The 13181-nt window shown below is 36.4% G+C and overlaps 2 protein-coding genes across 2 annotated transcripts; both read left to right on the forward strand.

Annotated features, from left to right (window-relative positions):
- Window positions 1-3482: 3482 nt before the first annotated feature.
- LOC110643948 (plastidic ATP/ADP-transporter) lies at window positions 3483-9296 on the forward strand. Its single transcript, XM_021796484.2, has 5 exons — window positions 3483-4679; window positions 6615-6869; window positions 7944-8087; window positions 8169-8516; window positions 8663-9296. Exons 1-5 carry the CDS (start codon window positions 3918-3920, stop codon window positions 9023-9025), a joined length of 1872 nt encoding a protein of 623 aa, XP_021652176.2. The 5' UTR covers window positions 3483-3917; the 3' UTR covers window positions 9026-9296.
- Window positions 9297-10341: 1045 nt separating this feature from the next.
- On the forward strand, window positions 10342-12737 carry LOC110643949 (root phototropism protein 3). The gene is made up of 2 exons (XM_058148876.1): window positions 10342-11253; window positions 12050-12737. The coding sequence occupies exons 1-2, from the start codon at window positions 10519-10521 to the stop codon at window positions 12587-12589; spliced, it is 1275 nt and encodes a 424-aa protein (XP_058004859.1). The 5' UTR covers window positions 10342-10518; the 3' UTR covers window positions 12590-12737.
- Window positions 12738-13181: the final 444 nt, after the last annotated feature.

The following is a 13181-nucleotide window of genomic DNA, read 5'->3' on the forward strand; positions in this document are numbered from 1 at the left end:
GTCCCATTTGTGGATCCTGTACCTAGACACCATGGGGAGAAAAAAAAACATTTAGTCCTTTTTCACACAACTGACCAACAGAAATAAGATTGAGTGCCAAATTAGGGATATAATAGGTATCAGGGAGATAAAGATTTGAGGTAGACACATGACCAGTATGTGTGATATTCATTTTAGTACCATTTGCAGTATGGATTAGTGGTAAGGAAGATACAGGTTTTGCAGAAGACAAGAATTTAAGATTAGTGGTCACATGATTACAACATGCAGAGTAAAAAAGTCAATAAGAATTACCCGGAGTGGCAGACATGACAGCAGGAGAATTAGAAGAGATAACCTATTTGAATAGTGCCTCAAGATCACTCATGGTGATTGCAGTAGAACCCTCAGTAGCAGCAACAGCAGTGACAGAGGAAGATCCAGGCTTTGAGACATTCTTGAATTTAGAATGCCCTCTTTTTGGTCTTGGAGGGCATGTGGGACAATGTTCAAGAATAAGACCACAACCATGACAATATCTGCATTCTATAGTAGGACAATATACAAAAGCATGACCAATTTGATTACAATTCTTACAGAGTTGATTGCCAGATTTCTGATGTGAGGATTGAGTAGTTGCAAGAGCAGTTTCAAATTGAGAAGTTTTATCCAAACTGAGACGAGTCTCTTTAAAAATAATCTCTTGAATAGCAGTATCCAATGATGGGAGTGAATTTCGATGTAACAGGGACGCTCGAACGGCCTCATATTCTGATCGAAGAGCCATTAGAACTTGAATGAGATGAAGATGATATTCACTGATTTTGGCTTGAGATATTTGATTCCAAATGGGTTGGACCTGGGCAAGAAAATCATTCACAGATTGAGCTGTTTCTTGTTTCAGATTATGAAGAGTAGTTCACAATTGATAATAGTGGGCAAGTCCAGTGGTCTGATATCGATTAGCCAAAAAATCTCAGATTTCTTTTGCAGAGTCATAATTAGCAAATTGGATGTGGATGGATGAGACAGAGGTATTGCGAAACCAGGTGATGATCTGATGATTTTTACTATCCCAGTCCTCAAGACGGTCAACAAATTTTGCATCAGTTTCATCGTTCTCTCTTGTCGGCGTAATGATATCTCCGGTAACTGCCAAAGCTTGCGATCTATCAAAGAACTTTTCATTCCTTGAACCCAAATATTATAGTTGGAACCAGTTAGAACTGTTGTAATAGGTTTTGAAATATCAGATTTCTCCATTGATAACAAGATGAGGAGAAAAAAAAATGGTATAATAATAAGAATGAAAAAATGTACCAAAACAGGTTGTAGAGAGAGAAGAGAGACCCCAGAAACTAGAAATAAAAACTTTACGGCTCTGATACCATGTTAGAAGAAAGAATACAAATAATGAAGGAAATGATTGTGTATTTATCTGTGTCTTATTTACAGAGATATTACCTCTATTTATACATGAGAATATGAGCTAATTTAGACAAGAATAATAATTGCTGTAATTATGCTACACAAATCTCCTGTAATCATGCTAATTACTGTAATTATGCTATATAAATCTCCTATAATCATGCTAATTGCTGTAATTATGCTAACAGACTATAAATCTATAAACGGCTAATTGCAAAAAAAAAAAATAATAAAAATAAAAGTTTTGAATTTAGGTAATTTTTTATTTTATCAAGAAATTTTAAATTTATTAATTAAAAGTTTTTAATTTTTATTTTTAATTAACAGTTCCTCTAGTTAGATTATTAAGAGTAAATTTAATTATTTATATTAATTGATCATATTACTAGAACCATATTATTATTTGGAGTTCATTGATGGTCATTGCTCGCTTAAAATTTATCTATGGAATTAGAATATTAAGATTTAATTATTTAATATTAAAACTATAACTTTTAATTGAATAAAAAAATTAAATAATAATTTATTTAATGGTGTTAAAATTAATTAACTATGTCTTGTATATATGTAAATATTTAATTAATTATATTAATTAAAAATATTAAAAATTAATTTAAAATATATTAATTATAAAAATAATAACATAAATTGATATTTCTTTTCTAATGTTGATCCATGGACTAGAATTTGGAGAAGAATCTCTTATATCTAGATAACAGTAGGAGTGGACTTCGTGTCTGAAAGGATATACACTGAAGAGACTCTGATTAAGACAAATCAACAGCATGATCCTGGAGGTGATAAATGATTTGGTGGTGAAGAGATACCATTTGTTCAACTCCAACTAGCTAAACTTGAACTTTTAGAGCTGTGGAAAGATTTTAATCTTGCGGAGATATATTGTAATTAGGGAAAAAGGTAAGTACCATATCTTAATAATATACAATTGAGCTATCTATAAATAATAATGAAAATGTTAGCGATATGGGAAGTCTAAAGCACGTAGAGAGAATTATTCTTAATGTGCCTTATGAAATAATACATTAATGGGCTTGATACAGCATCTAACTCAATTACTCCATTAAATCCACTAGAACATACACTTCTAATGGCCATATCAAAGTCATCAAAGTGTTATGCCATCACCTGTATAGAGAGTCCTCGCTCTATTGGTTTGCTCTTTTCCATAAAAGTGTCTTCCTATTCCCACTGTATCAGTATGCTCTTTTCTAGACGAGTGTCTTCTTGCTCCATTGGGTCTACTAAGAGTTTCTTGCTCCATTGGGTCTATCAGGAGTCTCCTGACTCTTCCATCCATGTGTCAAACAATTACAGGAATCATCAACCACCGTTTTCATACTCGTTCTTATTGAAACATCGGCCCTCTGAAACTACTCGTTAAAGATCATATTTTATTGGACCTTATGAAAGAACATACTCATTGGCTTGATACCACATATAATAAAAAAACTTTAAGGATACAAATTTTTGATCATTTTCAGTGTCTCTCACTCATCCTTATTTTTTTTTAATGTAAAAATGTCACAATTACATATTCTCAATAGAAAAAAGATCAATAAATAATGATTATAGTGATAAGATCAATTATATTTCTAAAAGGGGAATTTAAATTTGATTTTTAAAAAAATATTATTAAGAGGGATAATTATAAATTTTTTAAAAAATTAATATTTTATAAATGGTAACACATATTTAAAATAATACCAGAATGACTTAAAAAAATTAATAATTAAAAAAAGCTTCATTACACAAATGGACACCCAGCTGCAGCCTGTAAGTGCAAGCACACCCCACAGACAAAGCATGATACTTGGCCACCTTCACAGCTCGTGTAATTTTCAATCCCCAATTCCATGCAACTCATTTTATAAAAAAAAAAAAAAAGGAAAATATCTCAACGGTTTTTAAGTCATATAGTAATTGACCAAAGGGCATTTTGGTCATAAAAATATTTACCTTGCACATGGTGAATTGATTCTTCTTTGGACACTTGCGAAGATCCCTCCGAAGATACATTTCCTCTCCTTGACTGCATCCCCACCCACACTTTCTCCACTTCTCACTGCATTGCTTCGAACCTTTCCTTTTCAACAAATTTTCGGCCACAATTTGTCTTCTTACCAAACAGATTGGAAACCTTTATCAACTACTCTGCCACCAAACAGCTTCCTCTTAAATGGCACTGTAAAAATTGAAAAAAACCCCCTAAGTTGAGTTCGTTCTGTGAAAATTTTTTTCTGGTTTTGAAGTCTGTCGTTTTATGGGTGGGGTTGTTTTTGTATTTAAAAACTGTTGAGGCTTTTTGGAGTTCGGTATAAAAGGATATTTATATTCGTTCAGATTCTTCTCTCTGCGAAAACTCTCTCCTTTAGCCACCTTATCTCTCTATCTATCCTGGTGTCTGTCTCTCATGCTTTCCTCTTGAAAAACCAAGTTCTGGGTTTTCTTTAAGGGGCCTATAGAGAGATAGAGAGATAGGAAGGAGAAACATGGAGGCTGTGCTACAGACCAAAGGGCTTCTTTCCCTGCCACCAAATCCCAAAATCAGAGCTTCTTTGTATCCCTCACAGGGCTTAAAGCGCAGGCTTTTTGCTGCTAAACCTAAAACCCTTTCTGGGCTTTCTTTATCTTCAAATGGTTTTCCTAGATTTCCCAGCGTTGTGTCGAAACCAAATGGGTTTCCCACAAAAGACGGAAATTTGCATATTTGCAGGGCAGAGGCTGCGGCTGCTGCTGATGGGCAACCTTTATTTGGCGAAGCTGAGAAGCCTAAGCTCTTGGGTATTGAGCTTTCGACTCTTAAGAAAATTATCCCACTGGGATTAATGTTCTTTTGTATTCTTTTTAATTACACAATTCTCAGAGACACAAAAGATGTGTTGGTCGTGACGGCTAAAGGGAGTAGTGCAGAGATTATACCATTTCTGAAAACTTGGGTGAATTTGCCTATGGCTATTGGATTTATGTTGTTGTACACACAATTGGCTAACGTTTTGTCTAAGCAGGCTCTCTTTTACACCGTAATTGTTCCATTTATTGCCTTCTTCGGTGCTTTTGGGTTTCTTTTGTATCCTCTTAGCAATCACATCCACCCTCAAGCATTTGCTGATAAGCTTCTCAATGTACTCGGTCCAAGGTTTCTCGGTCCAATTGCAATTATGAGAATTTGGACTTTCTGTTTGTTCTATGTCATGGCTGAATTGTGGGGGAGTGTGGTGATTTCAGTACTCTTCTGGGGATTTGCCAATCAGGTATATATTCTTTGATATGGATTCAGTTTAGGATTTAAATTTAAATTCAGTTTAGGATTTAAATTTAACTGCTTGATTGTCTATTATCTTGGTCTCAGATGTTGATTTTGATTCTGGTATCAGAATTTGTATTTTTAAATTTTTAATGTAATTTATAAATATCTTCTCTTGAAGATAAGATATAAATATACTATATTAGATAAAGTTAAAGTCCGTAATTACGGAGGCTTCGAGTCTCTAGTTAGACAAGTAGAGCATGCTAGGTGCAGATCTAAATTGACTTGGAAGAGAGTAATACAACGTAACCTAGAAACATTATATAGAGGATTTAACCTAAATTTTTGGGTTGAGTTGAGTTTTATAAATATCTTCTGTTACAGATTTCTAATTTGAATTTGTAATTTTATGCTTTATTTTATGCTGCTTAGAAACTAACGCCTATTTTGTCCAAATTATCATTTGCAATTGCTTGGCATATTATCTAATGCTAGTCTTCTACTTGATTCGGTTGTCTATAGTTTTATATTTAACTGGACGTCTGGAGCTATTTTTGGGTTTAATCTATAAGAATTATGGTAAAGGATTGGATCCTTCCTCCTCCCCCCCCAGGGCGCTTCTCTTCCTTTTTCTTCTTTTTTGTTTTGGTAAAAAAAAAAAAAAGATAAAGCTCTGTGGTCAAGCCTATTTTGATTTTGAATATTAGTTCAAACAATGATTTTCTTGTTTGGATCAATATTTTCCCAACTGATGCATGAGTTGTCCATTTACCTTTCGTGCTTTTGTTTATGTGGATAGGTGCGAAATGATGCTAGACATTAGGTTGGTGTTATTTTAGAGGAGTTATTGTCTTATCTATATGGCACACTAAAAGAAATATCATATGTCAGGTTGTTAGGATGATGACCGCCATAATGGTAATATCTTTATTTTAGAAGTGCTGCTCTTTTTCTAGAAGTCTGTAGAATGCATAATTGGATTTTTCTTATGAGAATGATCCTGGTTTTAAATCGTTAATTCTTGATGAAGGAATAAACATTGCACTTTGTTGTGACACTTCTGGTATTTAGTGTTTAACTAAGCTGAATTGGAATTGACTGCTTCAGTTGCTTGAAGTGTTTGTTTTCTGGTCTTTAGCATGTTGTAGGGCTCACATCATATGGCGGAGGTGTAATTCCCTCATCTCTTGAAACAGGGTTAAATTTTAGTAGGGACATGGGGGGTGGGGTAACCATCAACAATGTGTGTTTGGAATTTTTTTTGATTTTGTGTTGTTAAATTTGCTTTTTATAGTGATTTCAGTTGTACATTGTTAATGATTGATTGATTTGAACATGCAATAATACTTTTGATTTTGCTGATGTTGATGTGAAGTTGTCCTACTTTGGTGGTGGTCATTCTACTTTTCTTACAATGTGTCTCATTGCACCTAGTTTTTTTTAGTGCTTCCATGAACTTGTAGGTGCCTAGATTCATTGCCTTGAATCTGCCCAAAGGGTTGTGAATATGAATCCTTTTTCCTTTGAACAAGGAACTAGTCTCCTGCTTATAGCACTTTTTTTTTTTTCTTCCTTCCACTTTTATGGAAAAAATGTCATTGCTGAATAATCTTTGAGGATGAATGTAATGGACATTGTGAACATCAAAGGATGATGTAAATATTAGAATGATCTTGCCACATTCAGTGCTGGAGTGGTCATGAATAGATGTTCTGCTTCTTCTTTAGTTACAATGTTTTGTTACAATTTGTTTTTGTCATAAGAGTTTCCAGGATGTGACAAATATGTTCAAAAGGTATTATGATTCAAATTTTCTTTCCCATGTTGGCTTAATTAAATTACCATTATTTTCTAATAAGTGTTTCTTATTAAATCTCTAATCCACCTCTGATTCTTGGTCATAAAAGCTGCAACTAAATATGTGCATGCATTTGTTCAGATCACTACTGTAGATGAAGCAAAAAGATTCTACCCTTTGTTTGGACTTGGGGCAAACGTTGCCCTAGTTTTCTCTGGCCGAACAGTGAAGTATTTCTCTAATTTGAGAAAAAATTTGGGTCCCGGAGTCGATGGCTGGGCCATCTCCCTCAAAGGAATGATGAGCATTGTGGTGTTGATGGGACTTGCTATCTGTTTCCTTTACTGGTGGGTGAATAAGTTTGTTGCTCTCCCAACCCGCAGCAAGAAGAAGAAGGTAATCTTATGTGCAGTTACTATTTCATTTCCCCCTTTTTTTGTCACCAAACCACAACAACAACAACAATTAAACCTTAATCTCAAACTAGTTAGAGTCGGCTATGTAGATCGTTTTTCTCTGTTTAACTATGTTTGGACCAATTCCACATCAATATCCAAAAATTTTATATCTTTTGATATCATCTACTCCACATTATTTTAGGTCTCCCCCTTTTCCTTATCACTCCTTCCATCACTAACTTATCACACTTTATGTTGGATATGACCAAACCAACTTAATCGACCCTCCCTCATTTTATCCACAATGTGTGCTATGTGCACCCTTTGGTGGTTGTAGTTATTCATAATATTATTCATTATTATGTTGTGAAACATTTATTTTAACATCCACACTTCTGCCGCACTCATTGTATGTTGTACTGTAGATGCCTAAACCATATATATCCTTCGGCTACCTGTATCTGTTGATTTGAAGCTAAATCTTTCAATTAGCACATTTCCCTGCTCTGTTCAACATGCATGAACACACATGGACACACACAGAGGCACCTATATATTTAATTATGTTTTACATGGAACTGCTTACTAAGATACGTGATGAGTAAGATCATCATGTGACAATTGCTACTGATTATTAAGCTATTTGAACCTTTTTCATGCAATGCTGATTATGGTTCACTACTTCTTTGGCTTACCATTTCAGTATAGGTGAAAAGGCATCTTTCTTCTCCTAAAATTACCTTTTCTTTTTTCTTACTGTCTTAATATTTAGTTAAGATGCTGAAATGGCTATTTTTATTAACATTAAGGGTACCTTGTGAATAGAAACTAAAAGGGCATGGAAATAATCCTGTATCATTTTACCAAAGGTATCTTGCCTGTGTCAATAAACGTGCTGCATCAGTTCAATAACTTAGAGAGGAATGTGCAAAAACGACTCTTTTATATTAGCAAAGACTGACTAATGAGATTCAATATATGTGCTTGGGTATTGGAGACTCTGTGGTAATTACATAATAAATCAAGATCTTCAATCAAATTGGTTTACCCTTACTGAAAAATCCTCTTGCAGGAAAAGCTAAAGATGGGTACAATGGAGAGCTTGAAATTCCTGGTTTCTTCGAAATACATTAGAGATCTCGCCACTTTGGTGGTTGCATATGGTATTAGCATCAATCTGGTTGAGGTTACCTGGAAATCTAAGCTCAAAGCACAGGTAAAGTGAATTTGGTTTATGTCTATATGTTCCCCATTAATAATTGATTCTCTCTTACGACTTATGCCATTCATTTTGCAGTTCCCCAGCCCAAATGAGTATTCTTCCTTTATGGGTGACTTTTCAACTGCCACTGGAATAGCAACATTCACTATGATGCTTCTTAGCCAATTTATATTTGACAAATATGGATGGGGAGTTGCAGCCAAAATCACACCCACAGTCCTACTTCTGACAGGAGTTGGTTTCTTCTCACTGATTTTATTTGGAGGTCCTCTTGCACCAGCTCTTGCACAGTTTGGGATGACTCCTCTTCTTGCTGCTGTATATGTGGGTGCCATGCAAAACATATTCAGCAAGAGTGCCAAGTACAGCTTGTTTGACCCATGTAAAGAGATGGCCTATATTCCCTTGGATGAGGAGACCAAGGTTTGTTTCCTTGCTATTGATGCTTTTGTAACTTAGTACAGCAAAGTTCAAGGAGTTGAGATCTTCAAAGTTTCATTTAGTTGACCAATTTTATATTGCTTTTGAAGTCTGCTGTTCACTCATCTTTTCTCCAATTAATGCTGTAGGTTAAAGGGAAGGCAGCCATTGATGTCGTATGCAATCCATTGGGCAAGTCTGGAGGAGCTTTGATTCAACAATTTATGATCTTGTCCTTTGGGTCACTTGCCAATTCAACTCCTTACCTTGGTGGAACCCTTCTGGTGATTGTGCTTGCATGGTTAGCTGCAGCCAGGTCTCTGGATACTCAGTTTACTGCTCTGCGTAGGGAAGAAGAGCTTGAGAAAGAGATGGAAAGAGCAGCTGTTAAGATACCAGTTGTGTCTCAAGAAGAAAGCGGAAATGGTTCTCGTCTGGGTGGTCCCTCGCTCAATCTGGCAGCAGGTGACTCGACCAGCAGTTCCTCTGAAACGACTCCCCGCAAGGTGTAAACTATTTCTTCCATCATTCAACCATGGCAGACTAGAAAAATAAGCGGAACAAATGAGAAGCTTCGTTAGGTGAATTGTCCATTGTAGGACGTTATTTATAGAATGGAATAATAGCTAGAAGGTGGTATGCATTCTACAGTTCTTTCTAAGTCCACTTTTTACCTGAATATGGGCTTACTGTCTGTTTGAGTTTTATTTTTTTAGTTCTTCTGCCTGTAAAACTAAATTGGATAGATAGTAATAGAAATCCCTTTTTAGTTTCCCATAATAATTCCAATTTCAAATTTAACGGATGGATTTTGATTCAATTTTGAGCCTAATCTGCAGCAAGCCTAAAACAGTGAGTTGAAGAAAGGAGCAGGCCAGGGCCGGCAAGCGTTCACTTTTCAGATTAAGGAGGAGTTCTTTTTTGGGCTAGTATGAAGCCATGACCTCAAAAAAAGAACTTGGAAACCCAACTGGGTGTGGATGATAGCCCAGGCACAAACACAAGCACAGGGTTTCCTTTTTGAAGGTCCCAGAAGGCAGCTACAGTTGTAACCTGCAAAAACAAACAAAAGTTAAAGTTCACGTGTGCACTGTAGTGCTTATGCTTTCTTCTCTTGCATAATCCAAACTTTTGGCACAGTGACTCATCTCCATCACTTTATTATCTTCCCTTCCCATCATTTGATTTGTACATTTCTGTGCATAAATAGAGTCTTCTCTAAGTTCCATCCAAACTTAAAAAATTTTAATTATCAAATTAAGCTTATAAATATTTATTATTTATTTACTAATTATAATGAAATGAAATGGTCTCAATCCAAAAAGAAAGTGGTGGACAGACTTATGATGGGTTTCTCTTTAGAATCAATCCCGTGAATGCGAAAGTTTGCGCTAGCAGCCCCTCTTTTTTCTTTGCTTTTTGCATACTTTCTCCAATGCTTCCTGAACTCGTCTCCTATACGTAGAGGTCCAAGGTGTTTACAATCCATGACATAAATCACACATTGTCATATCTTTTTCCTACACGGGACATAATGAAATTTATGTATACACACCATTTCAATTGTATTTTTCAGAAATACCCATATTCAATCTCTACCCGAAGGTCTTGATGTACAAGAGATAATAGAGTTCTGAGAGTCCCTTTCATTGCTTTCAATGCAGGGTTGGCCTTATAATAAATTTTCTTTGTCCTTAGAATACAGTGTGTTATTGGAAGGGAATATTTGTATTAATAACATTTGTCTTCTCTTTTTCCCTTCTTATTCCTGTTTCTGTTCACACATCCATTCACGAAATTCAGTAAATTTTCATTATATGCATGTCTTTTTTACATTTTCAAGGGCATTTTAGTCTCTGGAATTGGCCAACCTATTCTACACTATACACTATACAGAACTATCTTTATAAAAATACCACCCAGCTCAATGTTACCACACAAATAAATTGAGTAGTGTACCTTCGCAATTGCCTCTGCCAGACTGCCAAGACTTTTTTTCACCCAAATGAAAAAGGCATCTCTGCAAGATTCTGCCACTTTCCCTGGAAAAACATCGCAATTCGCCGCTGAATGCTGGTTCGACGACGCATGCATCCTCAATATGGACTATTTCGTTAAGACCTTAGCCGGGATTAAGGCTAAGGGTGTCCGTTCTGACCTTATTGGCTCAATCATAGCTCACTACGCCTCCAAATGGCTACCTGAGCTTTCTGGTGATAATGCTTGTGACAGAGGACTAACCAACTTTGAAGAATCACCCGAAAGTGTCACAGCTTCATGGATGAAGAAGAGATTTTTTGTTGAAACTCTAGTGGGTGTCTTGCCTCCAGAGAAGGACTCAATTCCATGCAACTTCCTGCTTCGCCTTCTCCGGACGGCAAACATGGTTGCTGTAGAGCCTACGTATAGAGCAGAGCTTGAGAAGAGGATTTCATGGCAGCTCGACCAAGCTTCACTGAAAGAGCTAATGATACCATCTTTTAGCCACACTTGTGGGACCTTACTAGACGTTGAGCTAGTGACACGGTTAGTGAAGAGATTTGTTAATTTGGATGAGGCAGCTAAGAGTGGAGCTGCTGCTTTAATTAAGGTAGCTAAGCTTGTGGACTCTTATTTAGCAGAAGCAGCTGTGGATGCTAATTTGAGTTTGTCAGAGTTTGATGATCTTGCTTCTGCTCTCCCTAGCCATGTTCGAGCCATTGATGATGGTTTATACCGAGCCATTGATACCTATCTCAAAGTAAGTGATGCTCTGCTTAACTTTGTCCTTTTCTTTTTCTATACCCTGTCTCTGCTTCTCCTTAGGTAGCCCAGAAATTGTAGGCCTGTTCACTACTGTTCATGATCAACACCCAATTAAATAGCTAGCTGGCTGATTAATCTTGCAGCAAAAAAGAAATTGAATTAAGGTTGATTAATTAATTAAGTTGCTATTAGTTCCAAGCTTCTCTGATGAATTCACTAGTAGATATTAGAAGAAGAAAAAGACGAGTAGGAAAAGATTAAATGGAAAAGAGGAAAAAGAAACGCCGTCTGGGACCAAGAAGTGGTAGTGGCTGTGTTGTCACCAACTTGAGATTCTTTCATCTGAACTATTTGGTGGTGGGGTTCAGTTTTCGCAGGGAGCACAGGAAGTAAATTGACATCCATGCCCTTTATCTAGGACCTCTGGGGTTGGTTTGGCCTGATGCTGGCCTTTCTTTTCGTGTGGTCATGGTAACATATGTTCAAGGTAGTGTCAGATGTACCTTCAATAGCATTGACACATCGTTTAGGTAAATTTTGTTTTATATTGACTGTCCTACAAACATTTCTGAGATATGAATGGCAAAAGTCACCACAACTTGGCAATACATTTCTCTACCCATTTATGCCTGCAAGTGTTGAAGTTCCTTCACATAACTATGCATGAAACTAGTCATCTTTATTAAACATTCATTGAACTACTAATTCAGTGATTAAATATATGGATTATTATATTTCTTGGCATAATCAATTAATAATTAACCATGTAATGATAAATTATGTTTTGCTAGGCGCATCCTGGAGCGACAAAACAAGAAAGGAAGATTCTTTGCAGATTAATTGATAGCAGGAAGCTCTCCCCTGAGGCTTCACTCCATGCTGCTCAGAATGAAAGGCTGCCTGTTCGTGCTGTCATCCAGGTTCTCTTCTCTGAACAAAACAAGCTCAATCGACACGTCGATTGGAGTGGTTCGTTTAGTGGTACGAGGAGCCCAAACCCAGGTTTCGACCCTCCTGGAAGGTGCTTTTCGAAACGGGAAATGAATGCTCAACAAATGGAGATAAAGAAGTTAAGAGAAGATGTACTTAGGCTGCAAGGGCAATGCTATGCCATGCAAATGCAAATGGAGAGGATGGTGGAGAAGAAGAAAGGGTTTTTTAGGTGGAAGAAATTGGGGATAGTGTCCTCGTTAAAAAGTGTCAGTAGTGTTGAGAAGATTGAAGAGGTTGATGGAGAAGGAGAGGCTGGGTTTGGTAGGCTGACTCCCGTGGACATGAAGACAAAGTTGGTGAAGGGTAGGACTCCTAAGTGGAGAAAATCCACGTCTTGAATGTGAAATTTCAAGCTAGATGACTGACATATGGTTAATTTTTTCTTAAAATGTTGTTATGCTAATTAGTTATGTGGTTTGCTTTGTTTGTATTAATAAGAAATAATCTATATTTTCAGCTTTAAAAATTGTGTGGTTTTACCATTAACTTCTTGATTTGTTTCATTAAGTCTAATTGCTGATTTGGGTAATTCATCAAATTTGATATCAAATCAATAATGGTATTATGTGAGATAACTTTTTCTTTAATCTATTTTTTGTTTTTATTCATTTAAAATGATAATAATCTGTAGGGTAATCACCAGAACTTCGTACTCGGCTACATTGTTCGTAGCTTAGAAGTTTAGCCATGCCGTGTGCTTGAGTTTTATGCCTTGGGGGCCCTCCCAGACGATCCCAATTTTGGATCCGCTGGTGCCTGCTGCTCTGTTGACCCAGACGCTCCATGTTGCTTTCTGCTTATTTCTTCTTCTGGCAATGGTGCGAGTTCGGCAACGAAATCAACAAGGACTTGTGCCTTTAGAGCTGTTCGAGGTACATACTTGATATCGTAGGCTCCCAATATTACCGACCAAGTGGAGAGGCATTCTGA

This window comes from Hevea brasiliensis, chromosome 6 (assembly GCF_030052815.1).
Source record: "Hevea brasiliensis isolate MT/VB/25A 57/8 chromosome 6, ASM3005281v1, whole genome shotgun sequence".
NCBI classification, from domain to species: domain Eukaryota; kingdom Viridiplantae; phylum Streptophyta; class Magnoliopsida; order Malpighiales; family Euphorbiaceae; genus Hevea; species Hevea brasiliensis.